This window comes from Haemaphysalis longicornis, unplaced genomic scaffold (assembly GCF_048455015.1).
Source record: "Haemaphysalis longicornis isolate Haplotype H1 unplaced genomic scaffold, Haemaphysalis longicornis Haplotype H1 scaffold_13, whole genome shotgun sequence".
Taxonomy (NCBI): Eukaryota; Metazoa; Arthropoda; class Arachnida; order Ixodida; family Ixodidae; genus Haemaphysalis; species Haemaphysalis longicornis.
Window position 1 is genome coordinate 26,350,566 of NW_027526233.1, and position 26,672 is coordinate 26,377,237.

Consider the following 26,672-nt stretch of genomic DNA (forward strand, 5'->3'; position numbering starts at 1 on the left):
AAAACACTGCTAACCTATATATTTCTAACACAATACTTCAATGACAAAATGTAGGTGAGAAAGAAAAAAATCAAGCATGAAAAAAGAAAAAAAATCAATTAGCCCAAAATATTGAAACATAAAACAACTCAATATTGTACGAAACACGAACCTTATCATGTTCAACGAGAAATAATGCGACAGCAGTGTACGACGCAGTGAAATAAAGCTATGAATTGGAAATGAAAACCGAGCAAAAACACAACAAAATTAGAGCACATACACGTATTCACGTGTCACTGCGCTTTTAATCACAATGTTTATAAACAAATAAAGAATGGCAATTGAAAAACCTATGCCTTAATTCGGATATAGAAATACTGTCTATGATAACACCTTCTAAAATCATGTCATTTAAGTCGAGATGTAAGGTTATCAATGCTATCTGGCCCATGAATGGTTCTACAGAAAGGCACCGAACAAGCGGCTTCATTTCGAAATGTATTTGCGGTGAGATCTTTGAGTGGCGCCCCCTGGCTCTGACGTCGGCTTAGGGATTCGCGCCGCTGTCGTCTGCTACACTCCGCTTGTGAGGGGCAACAGTGCCTGGGCTAGAAATCGCCCGCTTCGTTGCTGCAGTGCGTTAAAAAGCGTATTTCTAGCGACTCAGTTATTTTGCCAGCTTCTGACGCATCTGAATAATTTGAAGCTGTATCCCCCACAAGTTTGCAACACACGATGAGATAGAGAACAACTTTCTTCAGGGTATCGGTGAGAAGATCGTGTGTAACTCGTTCTTTCTTGCTTATTCGCGAGGATTAGCGATCAGAGCTTCTCGATAAGTATTCAAAATGCGTAGGCTTCCCTGCAGTATTTTTGAGATGCTCCTATGAAGACTCAACAGTCTTATACTACGTACCAAGCAGCGGCCTCTACACGCTCATCGCACAACAGGAAATAAAGCGGCTTTCTTCTGTTTCTTTCGTTGTTGTCTTGTATCGGATTAATGTTTCTTGCTTTTTTTTTCTGCCCAACGCATTAATTTTTCTGCGCCGTCACCGACTTCTTATTAGGAGGTTTCGGGATGTTTGGGAGCCTCACAAAGGTCGTGTGGAAATTTCCTTCATTTTGTATGGCAAACATTCCCTTCACAAATTGGCTTTCATTACGGCTGCGTGCAAGAAGGTGCATATCCGCAGCGTGCTTTGTTTATTCACATGCAAATACAATGAGAAGATTTGTGCTACGCCACCGCGATCGCGTCCTAAACAACGTGGTCTACAGTACTCGAAGGCGACTTTTGTGCTCCGAATTTCTGTCGTAATTATATCGTTATCATAACGAACTGACTCTCAACTCGAACAATGATGACATTATTACGGTGTTGAAGGCATGATATACTCGCTAACTAACGTAATAAATAGTATACCTGCGTATATTACAAGACTCAAAACCGAAGAAGAATTCCAAGTAGCTCTTTATTGCTTTTCAACCCTTCCAGACGCGAAGAACAAATCCTATTCTATTTGGGATGGCGTTCTACGATTTGAAGAAAAAACTTTACTCTCTTGTCCAGGACTGAGGACCCGGCCCACTAACCAGATCGATTTAATTGTTAAACAAAGTTTTCCCCTCCTCCCGTTTCCTCCTCCTCCTCTTGAGTGCAGTTTTCCTATAACGCATATCCGAATATCGGGAAGATTTGGCTGTGCAAAATGTTCCGAAATATCCCTCCAGGTCTTAACAAACATTTATGTGTTACTATAAATTTAACGAAGACGTGACTCGTTTTGCTCTATAAACCTCCATACTGGTATTAGATGCCTGGTATAGAATCAGTACGCGCGCATATACACACTGGGTTATCTGGAACTCAACCTACAGTTTTTGCAGTCTATAGTGCATGTCGGCAAACTTTCATGCATTGACAACGTAAAGTGATGTGACAAGACGCGTTGGAGCGTTCGGCAAGGTTACAAAAACTGTTTTACCTTACATATGATTACCGGGAATCGTGATGCCTTCTGCCAAAGCCGACAGCCCTGAAGGCCTAGAATTGGTTTTAGTCTTCCATTTTCGCTGTTTTCGGTTATTAGCAGCTGACTGTTCCTTTTGTCGAATGCTTACATGAGAAGCTGACGCCTAGCTCCGACTCTTCGTGCTCCGCACAGGACTGGTTCTGCAAGGAATGGGGTGGCGCCGCCAATGTTTCGCCCGTAGCGGTATCCAAAACTATACTTTAATTGGCACCATGAGCTAGTGTATGCGATTTTAAGCCTATTATTATGATAAAAAGTTACCCACACGCCAATTCTGGTGCGGACAAGCATCAGACGTTGACCGAGCGCAAAGAAACAGCGGGGAGAGCGATCCTAAGTGAAGCAGACGACAAATGCGAGAATCCCTAAGCTGACGTCACGGAGGCGCGCTTCGCAGCGCCGCCTGTGTTCGCGCTCACCGCCAATATCCTGCATGAGGAATCTTTCTCAGCTTGCATAGTGGTACAAATACGGTATTATTACTTTTTATGTACCTTTTATAACTAGCCAGCAAAATAAAATTGTACAATTGTGGGACGGTTACTATTTTAAGTGAATTATAATAATCGTGTAATGACATATCGTAGGAAACGTTTGCAACAATTCGAAGCGCTTTCTTGTGAATAGTGAATATGTTATCTATATTATTCTTCGATGTTGTGCCCCAAACAAAAACTGCAGTAATTGATTTTGGAAGAAAAAAGTGCATACTAAACCGTAAGTTTTATTTAATGGAAAAATATGACGAAATTTGCACAGAATACCAGAAACCTTTGGCACATTGCTCAGTACCCGCTTTGCCAGCATATTTTATAGTAAATGCTTGTAAAAAATAACGCCTAAAGTTTGGACTTTAATAAACTTTTGACTTAGAGTAAAGTTTTGACATGAAAGTCTGACGCGGGCAGTGCCTTTTTCTTGTGTTGATTCCTCATAACACGTGACCTTAATCTTTCTCTCTGGCCCCCTTTGGGTAACCCTTTCGGAGGAATTCCTTCACCCCACAAATTGGTTTGGTCAGGGGCCAAAGTGTGGTCGGTGGCGCTTCCGTTAGATAAGAGAACAGCACGTACTCTTCCGTTCCTTTCAGCACACGATGCATTTGCTTCATTGTCAGACCAGGCGATTCTTAGGAAGGAATCTCGAGTACCAAGCTTCGATTAAACATTTCCCGCGGACCAGCTTGCTTCACTGAAAGTGACGCCCAGGAGGGTATCCCTGTGCCGTTCTTCCACTAACACCCTTTCTTCGCTACCCCTTTGTAGCCTTCTAGCCAATCATGAACCCTGCTCTCCCTTACACAGCATCTTGCACCCCTTCGTCTAACAAGGACGATGGTTGAAGGTGGAGCTTGTAGAGGCGGGTCCTTTAGCTGGCCAATGCCACACTGCGAGTATGTGCTCCCCGGGAGGCGCGCCACTTTTTTGGAATACCCACAGCAACTCGGGGGTGTGGAAAGCCGAGACATAAGGTTTGGGCATTGGGCGTGCGGCGAGAATCGATACCTGCTGCGTGGCGTTGGGTGAGCAGTTTTTTGAGTGGGTGCCGGTGTGGGGCGTTAACATACACGATGCTACGTTAGGTCTGATGTATTTAGGCTCACAGCCTTATTTATTTATTTATTATTGATGGCATGCACAGCAACGCCATTTTTCTCGTGAGGGATCCTTTGTTTGTCATCTCAGCTTTGAGAAACGCTGGGACCATGTCAAAATAAAGCGATAAGATCTGTCTGTCTGTCTGTCCTTAGATTCAACCACCCTGTCAAAGCGAACCAAATGCTGCGCAATAGGCTTACATGACCCCAGCCAAATCTAAACTACATTTGCGGGGGCTATCTTCATATGTCTGAACATTAGGGAGACAAACAAAATATTACCCTTATCTGGGGCAAGACACAAATACATAAGTGATATTTGCAGTGTTGTCTGTATAAAAATGCGTATGATTGATATATGAAAGATACGTCCAGAAACATACAAAACCGGTGGCTGCGGTGTCTTTAGCGGAATTTAAAAAAAAACAAATGGCAACAGTAACGAAAGGTTCCGTTATTTAGTTTTCAAGTTCCGCTTAGGACGCAAGTGAATTAAGTACGGTGCGTCGATTCACGCGCGCCTCCGCTAAAGAGCAGCGATGTTATTGAGGCATTCGGCGTGGAGCAGTTGGACGGGGTAAACTTAAATTTACTCGATGAAACCACTAACGTGTTTATCTTGGGAGGAGCAAGACGGGAGAAAAATAGCATGTTAAGTGAGCCGGAAGGAGAATAGAAAAAGAGTTAATTGAGAGGGGCGCCAACCGACTGCCCTCTGTAGTCGACATTTGCAAAGAACTGCGCAGATACGAGGCACATTTTTTCATTCATTTCATTCATGAACATTCATCACCACCGTCAGAGAAAGTCTGTTTTCCTTGTGGGCGTATTGGCGCACAACGGCATCGGTGAGGACACGAGACCTTCGCTTTAAAAATGCTGTGCATGTTTGCTCAACTGAATTCATTGTTTTCACAATGCAAGGCTCGCACTCCATGTTTTGGAGCCATATGTTAGTGACGATCTTACGACGTCGTCAACGTTCGCTGAAGCTTTTTAAAGGTGACTGATTTTTTACCTCAGTTTCATAACGCGTTCACGACGTTTCTTTTTCCTTTTCTATCTGATAACTCATGTTCACATCTTTTAAATAACCGCAGATGATGTCAGGTATATAATTAGGGCTAGGGGTATTTTTGTTTGCTGTTACGTTTTCACAAGTATGAATTATTTTATAACGCACGAAAACGCGCGCCGGCATTTCACCCTGTAGAGAGGTCTCCAAATTTATGCAAGATTATCAGACCTGATTTCTGCATTTTAATTGTAATGGCTTCACTAGCTTTCAGTAAGAACACCTCCTAACCTTGAGAGCAGCACAGTAACTCCAATTAATACCGAACTCCACAAACTAAAAAAAAATGGTCATCGTTTCCGGAGGGCATATTTAAGAAAAACGCAGATTCAAAAGCATCTTTCCACGGCTGCTTAAACTGCCTGTCTTAAGCCGGCTCATGTTGCTATTTTCGCAAACCTTTCTTCGTTATACCCACTGTACCTGAATAATAGGTTGCGAAAGTTGTATGCTTGCTCCTGTAGTATTTCTGTACCCCTAAAAAATGCTCATGCGTCACATACGCAGTCTCCAACTGCTGGCTTCGCCAGTTCCTACGAATGTTCCGGCCCCTGGTTCTCAAAATTGTGGACCTAGAACAGCGGGAGGTGATGGAGGTTCGGCGCCCTTTGAGGTGCTCCGGCTGCCTGGGGCCCTGGTGTCTTCAGGTTTGAAAAACACCTTTTTTAAACCTTTTCACAAACAGATGCTAGCTCTACACTGTAAAAAAAGTCCATTTTTACGGAGAAAGCTGGTGTTAAAATGTTGCCGGACACATTTCTGTAATTTAGACAACGGAAAGAATTTCAAGGGTGGACATTCCGTAGTACGGAAAGGCCGTAACAAAACAAACACTCAATTTCAACAAGCATGTCTTTCCGTAACTGATAGAACCTCCAGAAAAGAAAAAAATAATTCCCCGAAGAGGAACCGAACCCACCACGTTGATCGAACGGGCACGACGCTCGAGACCCCTGCACCACCGCACGAACGCTGCACTTGCGCCGAACAACCTGTATACTTCATGGATGTCCACCCTGCGTGTGCCATACATCGCTGTTTACTAGCTGGCTTACAGATTTCCTGGCTTATAAAGTGCGATTTCTTATATAGCGCTTGTGGTTCCGCGAAGCCTCCACAATAGTTGATCGCCATCAACTCCTCTGTTTCTAGAAAGCGCTCGCAAAAATATGTGTGACTAGATGCGACCGCCATTTTGCACTGCATGAATAGTGCTTGCTGTGCTTTAGTTTTAAACTTTAGGCTAAATACTTCGGCCGATATTGATTCCTTAAGAAGTAAATTACCTTCCGCCACTCTGCTTCTGCACGCAAATGACCTTACATTTCCTACAAGTGTGCCGGTCACACACTAATGTGCAGTTTGCAGGTCCGGGGCAGCGACGTTGCCGGGACGTCGTAAAGACAAGATACAGCGCTCGTGTTGACCGCTATGGGCCTCATGGTCCTCACTAAGTGTACTACAATTTAGACACTAACCAAACAGAGCGGCATTTATTACGCCACGGTTGTTGTCGGGGCGCAGTTTTTGCTTTTCGATCGATTCCGGACTATCGACACAATATATTTCTTGCACCTATTTATAAACTGATCTGTTTCTGTTCTGCATCATATAGAGGAAACGCCCGTATTTTGCAAAGCAGAAAAAGATTCCGTTTGACGTGTAACGGAGAGAGCATCCGTATACTGTGGGACGGAGTGCCCTTCTGTTAAATTACGGGTGTTTTCTTTGTTCTGCATCAAACAGAACACGGCTCTGTTTTATTACATCAAATCTGGTCTGTAATTTATCCGTAAAATTACGGGTTGTTTTTACAGTGTCGGGAATGAACTCCAAAATTGCGACGCCAGCCCGAAATACATGACTAAAAGCGGAATTCGCAATATTTCGGAGTGTTGTTCCTTCCAGCAATAGAAATGAGCAGCCTGTGATGCATTCACAAGGCGGGGTGCTTGCTGACGTCGGTTCTCACAGTGACGTTGGAACTGCTGTTGGTGCCTTTTCCGGGTTGGTGATGTGCAAGATGATGAAGATGAGCTTGTTAAATACACTTTATATCGTTCGTAACCTAGCTAAGCTGTGGAGTACAACACATCAATATTTTGTTCGCAAAACAAAAAAGAACTGACCGCAGCCATAATACTCCTCACGCAAAATGCTCACGGATATTTGGCGTGACGGCTTGTGCTTTCGCGACACACAAACGCTTCTTCGGAGAACGAAATGAGTTTCATTTTGTAATTACTCCAACATTTAAAACACACAGATTTAAATAGTTTGAGGCTGCGAGTAACAGTTTTTCAATTCGCATTGTTTGAAGGGGGGGGTGGGGGATAGCATGGGGCTTTTGGGGTGCAAAGTGTAAGAGCTGAACTGCAGATATCGTTTACTGACGTGCTAAATGGGTTTAGAGCACTAACAGGCTGATGCTACAAGCGAAACTCTCCCACTGCTTCCCTAGACGACTGCTCGCGCGTTCAAATAGAAGTTGCTCCATGTACCATCCTATTATTCACTGGAGTTTTTGCGGACAAGTGAGGTGTCTCCCTATACGCCTCGAGCGCTGCCTCTAGGGGCGGCACTAAACTCCCCCTATCGGCCCGTTTTGAAAGCAGCCGCGGGAGTCTCCGCCCCGCTCCCCACTGTCGCCGCTGCTTTTTCGGAACGTTGATGACTGAGATTTACCGTTTGTTGGCATGGGAAATACATTTTTATGTGGAGCAGTCACTATCTTCGCATATGCGGTGGGTTTACGGGAGTATAAATGTTTCTGACGTGATCAAAGTGTAGTACATTCGGCCTGCATAAGCACCAGGTGCGTTTCAAAGGCCAGCATCGTTGAACCGGCGTATGCATGGAGCTGATGGTAGTTACACTGCCCTGAAATATACTGACAGTACCTTCGTAACCACCGTTTCCTCAGATGTTCACGCTACGGCTACACACAACTATAGAAATCGGTTTTGTGCGCTTACATAATTTTTCGGAGCCCTCATATCTGACAGGACGCCGGTTACGTTTGCGAATATCATTTGCATATATCGATCGCCACCATTTACAAGCCAGTGTGTCTCAATTTCGCGAACATTCAACAAAAGTGCGATAGACAATGCGGAATTGCACACGACAAAGTGTCGTCTTGTCGGGAGGTGAGCGCCCGTAAATATTCATCAGCTAGATATATCCTCCGTGAGCAGAGCGGAGAGGGGCTTAGAATATATTCCGCGTCCGTGACTAAACGCTTCTTCGAAACATCGTCATATGGCACTCAGAGCGTGCAGAATAAAGCACTAACTGAAATCAGAGGGTCTCATCAGATACCACACTCTTTCAACGACATCTTTCACCGCTTCTGAACTGCCTAACTTGTATACTTGCAAAAATGCGTACGCCGAATGATAGCTGTTCGTATGTCGAAAAATAATAGAATGTGAACGCGATATTCGTGTGAGGGATTACTAAAACGTTCATTGCTTGATTTCGCTCCGCATTTGTACACAGCGTCCCCCTCCCCTACCGCCACCCATGTCTCGAGCAGTGCATTTCGCGTCTAGGTGGTCTGGTGAGTCCTACCTGGCTTAAGTTTCGACGAACTTCTTCAGCATGTCAGAAGCTGGACTGGGTTTTCAGATCCGAAGTAGCCTATGGTCGAGCGTTTTCCCTCCGTCGTTGTGTGGGCACCGTTGTGCGGCGTCCACACCCCCCTCTGCGCATGCCTGGCGAGGCACCGCTGATGAAGGTTGTTCAGGATGCCCCTAGGGATTGGCCAAGCAAAGAATCCATCGCGAGATAGCTTGGCGTTCAACCACGGTCATCATCTTCCCGTAGGGGAACCTGTGTAGTATGCGAAGCATTCCTCCTCTCCTCTCCCACGCTCCTCTCCTCACCGGCATTCCTCCTCTCCTCCCCGTAGCTCTTCTTCTCTCCGGGATTGCGCAACGAATGGCAACATCTGTGGTTCCGCGTGCGATATTGCGAAGCAGCTTAGGGTTAGAGACGCGACGGTAGCAGCTGCATATTCCCCTGGGGGCGCCACTGAAGCTCCGCGGTATAAATGACGCGCGCGCGTGCTCCGCTCCCCTCATTCTCCTCCCGCAACGCCGCGATCGAACTGAAAACTAATGGGAACTTGAGTCGACCCCATGGCTGCTTTGTATACTACTCAGGGTTCCCCTACGGGAAGATGGTGGATTTTTTTTTCATTTCCGTTACAACAATTGTGTCTCTTCCAGACTAGCTCAGCGTTTAATGATCATTGAAACTGCGGAAAAATTTCTAGTTTCATTAACTTTCTTTGGTTCTTGGTATAATGCGTGGGTGGGCACATATTTACCGATGCTCAATCTTGTAATGTAAGTATTTCGCGCGGCTTATATTCTTATTAAAGACATGTTATTGTCCGGGCATAGGTAAACGCATCCCCCAAACATATACTTTTCTGCGACGTATACGTTCGAAACGAAGCCGCATTCGTTGTCCGCGCTGTAAAACGAAACCAACCTCTCACTGTGCCAGTATCGGGTCTAAACGAGGCTACAGTAGAATTCACTTGTGCCTGACGTATTTGGAAGTAACAGTGCTGACATGCTGCTGCCGTCTACGACGCTCGGAACAGCGGCGACGAAGAATGGAGAACCGCGTCCTCGGGTCGCTCTTGTTGGCGTTAGAGTAATTCACAAAGACGCACCTGCTTTTTAAGTGACCTAAACCCAGTCCTTGCCTACAGACGTTACTATAACAAGTTTTAGAGGGCACTGAAATGCGAAAAAAGGCGAAACAGAACCAAAACACGGCACGAGACCCTACCAGCCATGCAGCGGAAATCCCGTAATCGTCGCGGAGAAGCGGCGGTAGGTGGCGCAGCGATCGCGAAGCTTGCGGAGTATACAAGTTTAGCCTGCTTATCGCGTTCTTAAGGAATCCACTCCCGTTCGTCAGAGGCGGGTTGACACAAACTGTTGGGATGTCGTTCAAAATATTTTTCACTTCTTCAAAATTCTACGTACTCCAGGATAAGTTATGTTACATATGTACCTGATTTATGCAATATAGGGGCGAGAGACCCTGAATCTTTAGCACGAGGAATAGCTTCAGCGGCCAGTGTATATTTTACATGACATATCACACTGTAACCCAAAGTGAGGCATTTTATTCTAAGAAATTTGCCCTGAATTGGTGGGTCGAAGCGTCCACTTGGTGCTCTGTACAAGGACAAGTATGTACTTGTTGCTGGCCAACCTTTTCAGGAAAGGACAGATGTGGTCGCATTCAACACGCTACAGAGGTAAACGTAGATGTAAAATAATTTCTGATTAGTGGTTTTGTGTCGGACACATTTATCTTCAATCTTGCCATGTTTGACTTACAAATATCAAGGTTGAAAGTTGCGTCACACTTAAAGCCACAGTGACCATTCTCAATACCAAGCATACTTCTTTCTCGTCCTAAATAATCTGAATTTTGCCCTTTACTTAGCTATAATAAAAAATCGTTTGCAGGGATTATGGAAGCACAAGTAGTCAAACCACAGGGTGACACTGAGATGATGTCACAACGGACTGGAGAGAACAATCAACTTCAATCGTTGCCAAAGTCTTCGGCAACGTGTCAACAGTGAAAGCCTACTCGGGAACAATAGTTTTGCTATTCAGTAGGTGTAGGTTGCCAAGAACGCATTTCCATTGACTGCGCGCATGTATTTTTTAAGATGAATTTGAGGTGAGATACCCAAACAAGAATGCTTGCCTGAGGCGACAAGCTTGCTACGGTGTACGAGAAGGAAATTTCGTGTGTGGATGGAGGGACTACCGGAGGGGTTTTGCAGTCAAGCGCAACTATGACTGCAGCAGGAGCTGATTATGGTGATGATGATGACGGTTGCATAATAATGGCCCAAAACAGTATAGGCCAGAAGGCGCCAACGCCAAAGCTCTTTAATGGTAGGGATGTAAACGTAAATACTAAATCATATTACTAAAAGCCAAAGTGAAACGGAACAAAACGCGAAGAAGATGGCCGATTTATTGGTCCAGGAGGAAAATTTATGTTACGTAAGAAGCTGTAAACAATTCACTTCTGTAGGAATCTTCACACGTGTAATAGGAAAATGAGTCGTCGTCTAAAAAGCACGATTAATGCACTGAATTGTGTCATCAGTACAGTTAATAGAAACGTTTAGTAATTGAAGCTAAGCACGGCGTTGTGGTGTACATAACAAACAGCGAAACCACGCGCATAGAAGTACTGAAACGGCGTTATAATTCCCCGAGAGCGACACCATTACCCTGGAGGAATGCAGGCGTCTATCATTTTTGCAAGCCAGGGACTTTTTTATTAACGAAATCGTTGTCCTGATAATGACTGCTGCTGTAAAATACCAGTTCGAACTTTTCGTTTGGTTTGAGGGAAGGGTTCCTCCCGTTTTGCATAAATCCGGTAATGCGGGGAGCTTCCGAAGGACCCTTCAGGTCAACTATGGAGGCTTTTTGCTTTATTTTCAAACACATGCACTAGTTTTTAGACCACCGGTCTCAGGTGCAATGCTCCTGGGAAAGATCCTGATAAGGTCCTGGTTCCAAGTAGATGGCAAACAACAGATCACTCAAAGGTTTGCTTAACCGAAGATAGAAGCTGAATACCTGGCGTAACTTGCGTATTGACAATAAGACTAGCGAAGCAATCCCGATAACATATTTTCACCTCATCCAGTATCACAGCAACCCTTTTCACGTACTCCAAAATACAAAAAGAAATTTTATGTGCAAAACGGCCAAACGCTTTTTCAAGATCGAGTTAAAGTATTGCCACATGTCCATTCCCCGCATCGCAACACCCTAGGATGCTTCTCATTGTTTGTATGTTAGTGAAAATTGTTCTTCCTTTATTCCCGCAGGTTTGGTGAGGGCCAACAATGATGTTTGCAATCGTTTAGCCAATACCTTCATGTATAATTTATAATCAGCATTTGTGAAACTAATTTGGCGGTACGAAGCTACAGAGAACAGAATGCTAGGTTTTTGGTACCAAAACCATGTGTGTCCTGCAAAAAGAGGGGGACATCCAGTTTACTTTGTATGCATCGACCAACAATCGCTCTAAAGCCGTGGTGATTTTGGTTGTGAACATTTTGTAAAAGGCAGCACCAAGCCATCAGGCCCGGGCGATTTTCCGGCGGTTAGCGCATCTGTTGCCTGTTCAATTTCACTCACATTGATCGGAGCCTCGAGCTCTGCCTTGACGTTATCATCTAGTTTGGTCATAAGTTGCGAGAATTTAGTTTTAAAATTCACTTCAACGTGCAGTTTTTTACCAAACAGATTATTATAGTAGTCGACAAACGCACCGGCTATTTCCGCTGGGTCTCTCGTGAGCTTATTTCGATGACAAATCTGCTTGATTTCTTTCTTGACAGCGTAGCTGTTTTCGCCACTAAGGGAGTGCTTACTAGGGGCTTCGCCCATCCACAAACGTTTCGATCGAGCTCGAACAACTGCAGCTGCGTAGGTATTTTGATCTATAATCTCGAACTTCTCCTTTACTTCCCTTATTTGTTTGTAGAAAATCCCGGAGTTTTAGCAATCACTACTTATTAAAAACTATAATTAACTTTTAAGCTCGCGTTCTTTTTTCCTTTCTTGTTGCCGCAAGATGCACCCTCTTTCAATACCGAGCATTTTAACTCCGCTTTTAAACTCTTCCCATGGCTCTATAAAGGTATTCGTCTTTGTCTTGAATAGTTTTTCTAGAACGGGAGACGCTTTGGCGCGTGTCAGGTCAGCCTTAAAAATTCTATTGTCGTTGGACGGCACTCTAGCCAGGCCTGTAGCGCTCAGCTGGAGTGCTGCCGGACGGCACTCTAGCCACTGCCTTTATTAAAATCCGCATGCTATCACTGGCAGAGGGACTGACGTCGGCATCGTCTGCTCCCCAAAAAAGAGACCAGCATTAAAAATCTGCACCAATTTCAGGTATGAGTACCAAACGGCTTGCAACACAAGTATAAGTTCTCGAAGGAAATGCCGCTTCTGCTTGAATCATTTGGACATAAACACATAACACCTAACATGGATATCTGGAAATATTCGTCAATCCAGGTGATTCAGTTTACACTACAAAATGGGCGTGTGCTCGTTCGCCTGGTAGATACGAAGATGAGGTGCAGAGGGTAACAGCCACAATGTGCGGTGGAATGACACCCGGCAATGATATTGAGAGAGGCAGGAAATGCACAGAATGTTTATTGCGTAAGGCGGACGAGGACCGCAATTGAGGTTGACACATACTGGGAAACTGTTTAGCTTAACTGGGTGTGCAATCGATAGGGATAATAGCCGCGATGCTACTTTAGCTGGCGTCCTTTGCAAAAGCGGAAAAAAAGGTGAAATGAATTTCCGCACTAGAAATAGACAATAAGGTTGGTGGTAACAGGCTGTTCGAAACCTTGCATTAAAAGGTTTTGGGGCTCCCCTATAAAAATGGCGGAGGTAAACTTAAGCAATTACAGGTGCAGCCTGTGAAATGCGCAAAGGTGGTAAGTTATCATTGCTGTCCTTTTCTCTCACAACCTTGTCAATATTCCTTGATTCTACGCGCCGAATAATCATTAATCGCAGTGTTCACCGTCATGATGTGTGAAACGACTCCGCTTCCGCAACAAAATCCTGACATTGATTTTCCAAAGAAGGAAGCTTGTAGGTCTGTCTGAAGTGTATATCCAGTAAAAAGTACATTGTCCCAGTCATTCACGTACGCCATCACATTGATTTCCGGATTTGTAGACCGATGGCTCCAGTAACTGAAACCTAGTCTCAACTTGAACAAATGGGATTTTTTATATATGCTCTGATCAGCATGCTGGCGCGTATTTCTCGGGTTCAATAAACTTGTCGGTGTATACAGAACCCCAACCAATACACGCCTTCAGTGAAAGTCGAGGAAACCATGTTATTAAAGACCACGCTAATTATTTTTAGGCGCTTGAGTAAACATCTGCGTCCAATTTCTTATGAACATTTCTAAATCTCGGTTTAGAAGCAACGAGTTTGCTCGAAATATTGGGCTCATACGAGGAACTCAGAAGTCAGTGTAGCGTAAACGTTGTTTTGTAGGTTTAAAACAGTTAACTGCGGAAAATTCTGTCCCACCATAGCCGCTGGTCAATACTTGTTTTATAATAGAGCATAAAGAGCTTAAATGTACTCACGGTGATTTTCTGGGATTTTCTGGCGAAAGCTCCAAGTATACTGCAGAAGCTGATGACTTCCCTTAATTGATGTTACCTTCGCGCAAAAAAGGGGAATTTTTATTTGTTGCGGGAGTTTCCGACCTTACTGAACTGAACAGAACTTTTACAACCTTCTAAACTGCCTTTATCGCCCACCGTTTCGCCCAACAAAGAGCTGAATTGGCTGATACGCAGCGGCGTAGCCAGGTGGGGTGTTTCCGTGTCATAACACATGGGAAAATATGAATTTAGAAATACTACTAAGATATTGCTTTTGCGTCGGGAATGGCCTCTCATTTGAAGTTATTGTTTTCTTGAGGGTTTATATACCCCCATAAATATAATTCTGGCTACCCTAATGCTGACTGGCTTTCCCACAGCTGGCAAAGCCTGCAGAAACCAGCGCTGTTCGAGACCTAGTGATGTCCTTTAAACAATGCATGAGTTGCTCTGGAAGTCTGGGCGGCAATAAACACTAATTATATTGGTATCCTTATGTGAAGCTGATTCAGCCGTTCTTTGCCTACTTGGAACAATAGATTGCTTTCAGCGGCAAGCTGCGATCACGCCTACGTGACATACAACAGCGTTGTACATTTTCTCGCAGACTGTGGAAGTGATGGCACCGCCGGGAACAACTGCCGGTTACGTGATCGAAGAGTGGAGCGTACGCCCGAAGTTCCGTGTGGAAGACGCCAATCACAAGACGGTGCTGCGTATCGACGGACCCTGCTGCCCGTGCCAGTGCGTCTGTAACGCCGTCGTCTTCCGAGTAAGCTCCACAACCTTACCTGATGTTGAGGGGCACCAAAGAGACGTGCAAGCAGATGGCAACTTTGCTGTACCGCATTCCGATCGGGTCAGCAAAGTTCACACTTGGTGCTTAAAAGTGGTCACCGTGCGATCACATCTGTGTTGGTCATGCGTACTGATAGACGCACAACATTACTGAATGCTTTGCTCAAAGCATGCTGCAGACCAGATGGCACTGCACTCTGCGCTGCGAAAGCTGCCAGCCCCACACACCGCTAGAGACCACATCGTCTTCCCAAGGGTCCATTGGATGGTGCATATGGAGGCGTCACTCCTGCTACTTAGCTTCCCTTGGTAGACCGACGTGGCCATATTATATACTCCGTTCGGGTGGAGCGATTGCTGGCACTTTTTGCCAGGCTCACGCCCCCTGATCCAACAAAACAAGCAACCACAGCTAAACGACAGGATTTAAAGTGAATCTTCCTATTGAGCGACCTGGTTTCATTCGAACATAGTACAAGGGTAATTTTCTGTCCAAATACCCTTTTTCTTGCTTTGAACTTCTTTTTTTCTCAGGTGAAAGACCTCGCATGAAGTCACAAAAAAGGCAGTAGATTTCTGTAGAGATTTTTAAGTATAAAGGTTAAACCCGACCGCGGGTAATATTTATTGACCAATAATAATTTACGCCATTTCGACGTGCACACGCACCCGCACGCACGCACGCGCGCGCTCACACACACACATATGACCATAGACGCACACGCACACACGCGTAGGTGCACGCACGCAAGGACACGCATACACACACACGCGCGCCAGCGGAAGCGCACGCACACACATACACGCACGCACGCACACACACAGGCAGACAGACAGACATACAGAGAGATACCGATTCGCTCTCTCGTACTCGTAGCAGTATGTAAGTGTAGGTGGAAGCAAATTTTAAATGTTTTGTTAACAACCAAACTCGGAAGGCCTCATGAACCCGGGAGAAAATAACCACCACTGGGATGCCGTGTTTATGCCATCTTGGTGCATAAACATTGTTTATTTAAGTAATATCGAACCAACAGACTCAGTATTTGACGCTAATCATCGTTTACTGAGTGATGACAAAGATAGAAGGATAAAATAATGCATCATAGTTGGAGGTAACCCAGGTTCCCCAAAGAGTTTTGGTACTGCCCGCCTCGTCGTACTCCAGGCTGAGGGCATCCGCCAGACGACCTAGGGAGAGGACTGAGAGTATGCTAACAGTTAAAGTAGCCGATGCCTGCAGATTTACTGCCAATATGCTGCACTATTATCTACGCTATAAGAAAAACACGCGCCCCGAGATAATGTCCCAACGCCCCTGGATGTGAATGGTGTCGTTGGCATAAAAAGTGCGAAGTAAATTTTATTCCGCACAATGGTGGGTCGAACTTTTTAAGAACTTCCGGCCAGTGAGCTGCAGCTTTGTTTCAGAAAATAAATCAACGCTTCGTGCGATTTGGTTGGATAAGCACACTGATTACGAAGACGTACCCACAAGTGCTACGCTAAACGGGGATTGGAACAAAGGCAACTGGAAGTGCGACGGTTTGTGGGTGTTGCATCGTACGGCATTAGCGCAATACATAACTGCATAGCTTCTTCAGCTCACGTAAGCCTGCAACTGTAATGGTCTCACCTCTGATGCTCCCGTCATAAAAATCATGGTTCAGGCTCCTACTACTTACTTCTGTTTTGCCGGGGCAACATACACGGGCAGAGAACCCGAAGACTCACAAATGCTTCTATACGAACTAGTTTATGTCAACAGAGTTGTAGCGTCGAAATACATCGTTCCAGCTTCGCAGGTTGAAAATGAAGGCATTAAAAAGACAAATTAACCTAAGTGTATGTTACCATGGTGTAAACAGCAATATTCTTCCAAGATTACATCGCATATGTGTACTTATTATAGACCTCTAAATAAGATGCACCGTCGACAATACTACACAAGACGGCAAACCAGGCTTGCGTTGGGAATCACGCACTCGACCATCTAATTCACGGGTGACATTTTTTTGCCATGTATAGTGCTCTGACGCTAAAATATATGCGCTTGTGCTGCAAATATTAGACGATGTTTCTTGCAAAAGCAAATAATCAGCGCCTTGCAAATTTTCCGATAAATGTGGCTCCTTTGCGGCGAAAATAAGAAGTTTCTCAAATGGGGCTAGGCAAAGAAGATATAAGTATGTTCTATTCGAAAGATTACATGTTTTATAGTGCCCCCACAGCTCGTCCGTCTGCAAATGATGCCGTATCCGTTGGGAAATCATTCAATTTTGGTGAAAATTTTGATTTTCCCGCCAGATCGTGTGTTCGTGTTGTTTCTTATGGTGTCTTCAATTCAGTTGTCCTATTCGCCTAAACAATCCAACCTTAGTCAGACCCATTTCGCTTGAAAACGCGGTTACGTGTTATGGGTGGTGCGAATCCAATTATTCAGTTTCGAGGAAATTAAAATTGCAACGACGGGATTCTTCAGTAACTGTACAACCAGCGCTATTTTTTTAAAGTATTTATTGATTTACGTGTACTCCATAGAAGACCGCAGGTATTTTACAGGGGGATGGCGGTCGGTTTATACTGCGAAATAACGCGCCTTGACGACAGTAGTGGGACTAATTTAAAAAAAAATGAACATTAGGAACAACCTTGAGGGAGGCAGAAATAATCAAATGCATACATGACAAAAAAAGCGGAAACAGGATATATACACAAAGGAGAAACCGCAAGGCGTCAATATGCTATACAGTAAAAACTGGATAATTCGAACTGGAAGGGGACCAAAAAATTGTTCCAATTAGGTGGAGTTCAAATTAGCGGGCGGGCGCTGGAATGAGTGAAATTTGCTGCACACTGCGCGGGAAGACCACACAAGAAGCCACCTGTAGACACGTTATTGCGAATTAGGCGCTACAACACGTTAATGGCAGGTGATTTCGCAAACAACGTTTCGGAAATAATAATTGCATGCGCTGGAGCACCGGTGACGGTGGCGCGGCGCCCTCTGTAGAAGCAAAATAAGCTGTTGGAGGAGCGTAGCACGCCACGCTGCTGTTTTTCTTTTTTGTTGTTTTGCATCTCTCGTAAATTTGGTTGGGGTTGGATGTGCAACATACTGTAATCACTCCGGCACGGCTTCTTCTGCGAGGCGCGATAGAAACCAGGGCATCATAGTTGGAAATATCCGTTCTGGGCACCGGCGCGTACGAATTACATAGGGCTGTGCCAGGTTCAGTGCGTGAGTTCGAATTACCGGGAAGATTGAATTAACCGAGTTCAAATTACCGACCTTTCGCTGTAATATTCTAAATTGTAAAGCAAGCCTAACAGGCAGTTCGAAATGACGACGGATGGGCTAAGTTAAATACTCGGGATCGCAAAAAATTCCATTCAGTGATTCCAGCCTCTAGCGGGTAGTTTTGATAAATGTACGTTCTGGTCAATATCATGTAATGGTATGAGCGCGATGAGGACCGGATGAACACGAGGGGCGGGACTAATGATAGTGTGTGCAAGCGGGGGAGTGCAGTGATTAATGAGCGGAGGTGTGATAGCTTGGAAAATGTTCTGCTCATGACTAGAGGAGAAAGGTCAAAGACCTGTTTTCAGTAAGGATACACCTTGCAGCGGACGATGTTATGGTGAATAGAACATTGCAGATGTATACTTAGTGGGCTGGAATAAAGTTGGTAACATTCAAATTGTGGCGATGCCATATGAACGAGGCATAATTAGTCAAACGTAAATGTAGCATCTGATAATAAATTTATACTCCTATTGCGCTGCTTTAGGAGCTCGAGTGATTTCCAGTGCTCTTGCAATTGCAAGTTGGATGCCGGTGTTCTAATTCAGATGTATATTAGAAGTATCTCTTAAGTATCTGAGCGAAGCTGTCGGCTCAGTTAGATTGGGGGTTCGTAACTCTGAGGGGAAACTCCCCAGAAAACTTTTACATATTTCTTCTCTTCTTGTAACTATTTCCGTTTGCCGAGTGTCGAATACTACACCAGCCAATTAATATCTAGATCGGAGCGCAAGGTAAATACACACAGAACACAAATAAGCGGAAATGGGAGTAAAGGGCTTGTCGCATAACTCAGTACCAATTCCCACTTTTCAAAACTCCTTCGAGTGGGAGTATCGCCTTACTCCTATTATTTCCGCTGTTTTTTTCAGTAGCTTATGGGAGTTTCATTTTAGTGCTACTACAATGGCAGTTTTGAGGGTGAACATTCGGAGTATATTATTTCCTCCAAGTGGGAGTTTTCAGGGGGCGTGTTGGGAGCAGTGTTGGCCGGCATTCGAGGTATTTTTTCTCTTTTTGAACGTTTCATTAAAGCGCTTTACAGGAATATATTACTGTATTTGGGAGTTCTTAATGAGCGCACAGGCCGCATTTTCTTATTTTTGTTTATGATTACGTAATTTCTAGTCTTTTCCCGCATCAAACGTTTAATGGCAAAACGTGAAAAGTTTGTTTTCTGCACAAAGTCAGTTTATTGAAAAGAAATTACATAAATGCGATATACGTGCGAACACGTTAATAACACAATAAAAACACTGAATCAACAAAATAACTACATCGATAATACAATGTATATTGGAATGAACTTTCTACTACAACACTGGTCAACGAAAAAAATGCCAGAATTTGATAACGATGAGGTCAGCAGGTCGTCAATGCGCTGTTTGCTTGCACTTGCCTCCCAAACGCTGACGTTGCTACGCCTCCTGGCACGTTCCCCAGGAAGCCAAGAAGCAAAAGCATAGCAGGGATACCAAATGATTTAAATTAAAGGCAACAAATACAGAAGCATAGTGGTCATCCGACCTGAAAAAATGAAAAACAAAACTGCATCGTAATGACTCCGCACTTGTCGTTCTTGTGCCAAACTTTCCGTTGTGTCTGAATGTTTATTTAAGGCTACGCAAAAGTGCACTTCCGTCCGAGACACCTGCGCTCACTAGTTGGTCAAAACGAAGTGCTGTTCGAAAGGGAGCGTGACCCTCGTGGCGGCGAACTTCTCAACATGCTTCCTCTACCTCCTTTTTTCGCGTGTAGTGTTCGGGGAGCGAGCTTCAGGTTTTACCACCCGCAATTTCCCTCTCCCTTACCCAAAGTTAAAGTAAAATTAAAAACAAAATAACCAGTGTTTCGTCGACTCTACAGAATGCTCCCTCGAAGGGCGCACTAGAGAGTTTTAGCTGTCCGTCCGTTCCGTTGCTTACGCTGTTACGGGGTTTACCGATACCCGTACGCGCATGCACGCGCAGAAGTGCGAGGAGGCGCGCACATGGCGAAGGCAGGCCCGGGGAACTGATACCACTACCGCGACGAATGCACAAGTGCTCAGACGGGTCCCGGTCAACCCGGTAACTTTGTACACGAGGGAAAAGACGGACGGCTAAAACTCTTAAAAAATCTAAACGGCTAAAACTCTGTGCGCGCCTAGCGCATGGAGAGCTCCCATGGGCCCCGACGGGCCCCTTTCCAGTGAAAGCAATGAATCGGTGGCCGCACGGGGCAGTCACCCTGCTCGTAGGAGGCACGGCTGGCAGCACACGTACTTCTAAAAAAAAAGCGGCCCTGCGACGTGTGACCGGCCAACTCCCCTTTCGCATGCCGAAAAGGCACAGACACAGCCTAACAAAAACACCTAACAGCCGATCACAGTGCGGGCACTTTTCACTGCACCGGCCAGCGTGAACGCGTGAGTGTTCTGCTCGAGACCCGCATAAATACACATTGCTTTCACACTGTTCGGCCTCCAAAATGACGTTCTGGGCATGGCGCCCTTTCTAACGCACAACGCTCACCTCCAGTGGCGGAGAATCGCCGCTGCAGTGACGCAGGAAGTTTTTTTTTGACACTTTAAGGGGTGCAAGTATTCCAAAGTGTTGGTTACAATAAAAAACGTGCAAATCTTACCTTCAACCACCTCGGAGAGGCACAACCGCGTTGTTTTTAACGAGCCACTCTCCGTTATCGGTCAGTGCATTTAGGCCTTGCCTCGGCTCGCTGGCGTACTCCAACGGCTCGAAGGTCAGTAACTCGGAAGCGTCGTCGCAGTGCGCCTTACGTTAGTCTAGGATGGTTCCACAATGTTCGCAACGAGCTTCGGTTGTCGGAAATCACATACATCCCTTAGTGTGGCCGCAAGTTAACACCGACAACACATTTTTGAGGACGCTAGAGCTCACACGACACCAACTGCGAGTCATTTTGTAAGGACGCCTAGAGGAGGAACGGGAGAAGGAAAAGGAGGGGGTGTGGCAGATTTAAATAGTCTCATTAGGACAAACGTAGTATTCGCATCTAAATACTCCGTTTTTCTGGGGAGGTACATTCGTGATAAATGCACCTTTTTCGGACGGCTCGTGGCCCCCGGAGTAAACAGGCAGTTCTTCCACCAGCATACCTAGCAGACGTAGGAGAAGGACGCCTGCCGTGAAGAGCTTCAAAGACGTCTTTCATTAAAAAAAACTCCCATTCAGGCTAATTTGTGTTTTGTGTGTACCTCATTCGGACTGACTATTTTTCTTCAAACCACGCAATAATCAGCGGAAAGACGAATACGAGAGTCAGTGTTATCAGTATGGTCGATGTGTATTAGGAACAGAAAGGATTTCAATACTGAGCTTTTCGGTACCCCAAAATGGGCGCGCTGCTTGCAGATGAGAAAGGTATCTAGTTAAATTAGCTCATTTAAAATTGACTAGGTCAAGTTACATGATTTAGAAATGCAATTATGTCGTGACGGCCGTTTACAATGAAGGAAAGAAAGCTTACAGGAGGCCGTGATACACGACCTACTGAAGCAACGACCGCCATTTTTTGCAGCGTCTTTGTTTTTTCATAATGTGCACGCCCGCAAGTGTCGGCGTCTGCGACGTTGTAGCATGTAGACCAGTGGATATCAGGTGTTCCGTGCCGTGACGTAGCGCCTCGGCAGGCTGGCCTCACCGCCGTTGCGCGAACGTGGTCGCCAGTGAACTCCTGGAGAGGGTAAACAAATCACGTGATGTCCTCCTCCACACTTCTTTAAATCTGGATATGGTTGCGAGGTTTGCTCAAGCGTTTTTCCCTTCCTCGCGTGCTACCTTAGTGCTGTGCATGTGTTGTTCGTAACCCTGCCTTTGTGGTTCGAGTAGACTAAATGGTATTTGAAACAATGCCTTCTTCCATCAGATTCTCTCAACGGACGGCGTGACAGAAGTTGGTCGGATTTCAAAGACATGGAGCGGTTTAACAAAAGAAATCTTCACAGATGCAGACAACTATGGGATTTCTTTCCCACGTGGCTTGGACATTACCATGAAAGCAGTGCTTATCGGCGCAGCATTTTTGATTGTGAGTGTCTGGTTAAAAAGTATTTATTTTTGGATGGCCTAATTCCAGATAATATGTGCAGAAATTGAACCTCTTAGTAATTTAGTAATAGTGTTACTTATCTGATCCCCTCGGGCATTGTTGGAATAGTGCAAGGTAAACATAAGACCATTGAAAAATTGTTATAAGTAATTAGACGCATAGTCTCGCACGTGAATTTTATACGAAGTTTTTACTCCACGGTTCTCTTTTTTTGGCAGAAAATCAGCAATTTAATCGTATTTATGGCTTCAAAACTTTTTGCATTCGCCTATTACCACTGGGTAGGAAAAAAACTACTTCGCGTGCCAAGGCTTACCCAAAATATTGTTCCCGTTTTTTGTTACGTGTGGCTCTGACAGATAGGGAAAAGGCTGAATATGTCGTGACAAATCTATGAATTTTATTAGGCTGAACTTGAAGCTGATGTGCTTATGCAAAATTGCACGGTACTTTTTTTTCTGTTAACACACTCACCCAAAATCTATCGTTAACCATTTCGCCGTTGTCCTTTTCAGGATTTTATGTTTTTCGAGAGTTAGAATAAGAAGAAAACGACTGCCTTGATACCTTCTGAGAGTGAGCACGAAGGCATACACACCAAGGAATAGGAATAACCCTGACCAAACAATCTGTGTTTACAAGCTGTGTGCTCCAGTGGTGAATCGAGAGGCATAATAAAACAGAGTTGTGTATTTACGGATACGCCGGAAAGCAATACTTCTGGAGGAATACTTTCGTACATGGCAATACCTCTCGAGCGCTGCCTGTAGAGGCGCCACCGGAATCCCCCAAGGGGCCATTTCGCCGCTCCTTTCGGGCACGTTCACGACCTAAATTTAGCGTTTAGATGCGTTCAAAACACATACTAATGTGCAGAAGGCACTCCATTTGCAAATGTGTGGTATTTATGAGAGAGTAAACATATCTGACGGGTTGTAAGGTTGACACTTTTGTTCTGTGCGAGCGCTAGGTATGTGTCACAGATACACTACGATGTCAATTGGTTTTGTGCGTTTACATAATCTAGTGGACCACTCATACACAATGACAAAAAAACGGTTTTGAACGCTTACATAATCTGGCGGAACACTCATACACTATGATTTAATCAGTTTTGTGCGCTTACAGAACTAGCGGAGCCCTCATACCAGGCAGCGCGCCAGTTACACTGGCAATGTCATATTGCCCCGAACCATGTATGAGTTTGTTTATTTAATCTTTGTTTTTACTGCCAGGCCATGCCAGGCTGCGTTATCTGCGTTCCAATCAAAGCGCGTCTTGCATTCTTTATTTTTATGTCGCACAGGCTATCACATTAAGATAAGCAGACTGTTTCGCCCTAACGTCACTAGCCCAGAATAATCTTCTGTGATCTACAATGTTCTGGAAGTGAATCGACGGTTCTGGAAACACTCGCACCGAAAGATAAAAGCCTGCAGAGCAGATGCCGCCGCATTCGGTTCGACGACACTCCCGAGCGCAAGTCACTTTGTTGACCGCTGCTTCGCCGCCTCTATATTCTTTTGAGTTTTTACGGGAGCACAAGTTGGCTCCAATAAACTTGTTTCTCCTGCAAGACAACTGCGCCGTCCTTGGCTTCGTGAAATCTAGTAGAGGTGCTGGGTACATGCACCCTAAGCCCTCGTCATGCCGAGAAGCAAGCCCGACTCGTGTCAGCCGCTGACCGCAAGGTCTCCATCCAGAGTTTGGACTGCTTCCTGATAAGGTGAAAAAAGAGGACGTCGGGAAAACCACTATAACCAACGCAGGCACCATAACGCGCTACGCAGAGACCGCCGCTCTTCCGAGGAGAACTGCACAAGAAGTGGCAATGTTCTTCAGAAACGAAGTTGTGCTGCGACATGGAGCCCCTGAAGTCCTAATCACGGACCGCGGAACGGCCTTCACTGTGGAGCTTATGCAAGAAATCTTACGCTACAGCAACACGGATCACCGAAAAACGATGGCGTACCACCCCCAAACGAACGGACTAACTTAACGTCCGAACAAGACGATCGCGGATATGCTGTCAATGTACGTCGAAGTTGAACCTAAAACTTGGGACGAAGTGCTCCCGTATGTCACGTGTGCGTACAACACGGCTGTCCAGGAAACTACGGAAATGACGCCGTTCGAGCGTGTCTACGGAAGACTGCGGACTACGATTCTTGACGCCATGCTTCTGCATGTAGAAGACGACGAACTCAATCCCGACGTCCAAGGGTACCTTCAACGTGCGGAGGAGGAACGCCTGCTCGCTCGAGTTTGTAAAAAGGACCAGCATGTGTTGGATGCCGGGCGCTACAACCTCCGACGCCCAGACGTAGGGTACCACCCAGGGAACCGTGTTTGTGTTTGGACTCCCATCCGACGACGCCGACTCAGTGAGAAGCTTCTGCGACGATGTTTCGGACCCTACCAAATTCTACGACGTGTCGGCCAAGTTACCTACGAGGTGACCCCCGATGGTGATTCCGGAACATCACGACGACGCACGCGGCCCGAAGTCGTCCACGTGGTTCGCTTGAAACCTTACTTTGCAAGATGACGGACATTTTTGTTGTTTGTTGGGGCTGTATTTTATTTTAGGATCGGGTCGATGCACTCTTACAGTGGGGGTAATGCCGCGAACCATGTATAGGTTTGTTCATTTATTGTTCGTTTTTACTGTCGGGCCACGCCTGGCTGTGTTATCTGCGTTCCAAGCAAAGCGCGTCTTGCATTCTTTATTTTCATGCCGCACGGGCTATCACATTCAGATAAGCAGACTGTTTCGCCCTAACGTCGCTAGCCCAGAATAATATTCTGTGATCTAGAATGTTCTGGATGCGAATCGACGGTTCTAGAAACACTCGCACCGAAAAATAAAAGCTTGCAGTGCCTGCAGAGCAGACACCGCGGCACTCGGTTCGACGACACTCTCCAGCGCAAGTCACTTTGTTGACGTCTGCTTCGCCGCCTCTGTATTCTTTTAAGTTGTTAGAGGAGCACAAGTTGGCTTCAATAAACTTGTTTCTCCTGCAAGACAAATGCGTCGTCATTGGCGCGTGACAATATATCAGATATTCATCCCTACCCTGGACAAGCCATGTGACTTAAATTCTAAGAACATTAGCGAAAGACGTACAAACTTATACCTGAGAATAAGCACCCTACAAATAATTTAATGCTGTTTCGCCTTGTCTTAACTTGAACGCTCGCAAACCCTAATATTGAACATATATCCTCTGCGAGCATATCGACGCTGAGTAGCTCGGCGACGGTTACATGACTAAGCGCTTCTTAGAAACATCAACATGTGACACAGGGAGCCTGCAGAAAGTATAAAAAACTAAACTCAGATGTCCGTATTACATTCCACTCTTACAGCGGCAGCTTTTGTTGTTCGTGAACAGGGGCGGATACACGTGCCTACTTTGGGGGAGGCGGGAGGGGGGGGGGGGTGGCCCCATAATGTTAATGGAGGAGGCGCCGAAGGGCGTAACCAATCAAAATGTCATATTTTGTACTCCGTTGTAAACGAGTTCTTTCTTCATCCCCATGTTGCAGACAACTGTGTGACCGGTTTTAAAAAGGCTTCCTCCTCGGCGCTGCGCTGATACCCTTTGTGTAAGAAAAATTGGCTGTGGGGAGAAAGCGAATATCACGCCTAACAAAAAAGGAAGATTTCAGGGGTGCTTTGCTCGCTTCGGACATTGCTGGCTGCTCGCTGCTGTCACCGCCGCTGTCTAAAAATGTGGTTGATACTTTTTTCATAGGAATCGGTAAAACGCTAAAGTGAATTGGGCCTTCACAGGAGTATTTAAATGGTTATTGTGCATGTGTATGAACTTGCACATCACTAGGGGACTACAGCGCTGCTTGTACAAGGATTGAAGGCAGGAGAACTAGCCACACGAGCACATCGCTATTTATATTACGTCAGTATGTCACCGTTAGGTGATGAAAGTCACACACTTTGCTGCACTCGCCGGAACATCCTGTAAGTCCGTCTGAAATCCCAGCCCCCTGAAAACGGGGCGAACGAAATGGAACTGAAACCGATTCCGAAAGCAGCAGGTGGCGGAGGGTGCGTCAATTCACCCGCATCCTGCGTGCACGAAGACGCTGGCATCGAGGCACCAACTGTCGGCGCTCTTTTGCGTCATGATGAACTACTTCGCTTCGCCTCTCCTAGACGACAGGACGAACTGAATGAGTAAGGTAGTGGAAAAGACAGAAGCCGCGTTCGTAAACCTACTTGCGCGTGAATTCATAGCGCCGTGGGCATAGCGCTGTTTACCTCACGTTGCGGCGAGAGAGTTCGTGGCACGGATCCGGGCGGAGCCGCGTGAATGGAGCTTTTTCTGGTAATGTTATTTCCGTGACAGATATGACGCCGGTGATATTTTGGTGTCCCGGGCATACAAGACTCTCAGTTAAAAATAACAAGTGCAGAAAAATCAGTGTCGAGGGGTGTGAAAGGAGGGTAGGTGGATTAGTTAGCGGCGTAGCGGCGCGAGATCACTTAACTGCCACCCATCCTTGAATCCGCCAATGTTTGGTATCTGCCTTCATTGTACTTGGAAGGAAGGAAGGATAATACA

General features: G+C 45.5%; 1 protein-coding gene across 1 annotated transcript in view; it reads left to right on the plus strand.

Annotated features, from left to right (window-relative positions):
- The window catches only part of LOC144163754 (phospholipid scramblase 1-like), a 33,175-nt gene extending 10,550 nt beyond the window's left edge, over nucleotides 1-22,625 (plus strand). Inside the window, exons 3-6 of the mRNA XM_077694486.1 lie at nucleotides 5,198-5,337; nucleotides 14,521-14,685; nucleotides 21,904-22,065; nucleotides 22,602-22,625. Of these exons, the coding sequence (XP_077550612.1) occupies nucleotides 5,198-5,337; nucleotides 14,521-14,685; nucleotides 21,904-22,065; nucleotides 22,602-22,625 (491 nt within the window). The remainder of the gene's footprint in view (nucleotides 1-5,197; nucleotides 5,338-14,520; nucleotides 14,686-21,903; nucleotides 22,066-22,601) is intronic.
- Nucleotides 22,626-26,672: the final 4,047 nt, after the last annotated feature.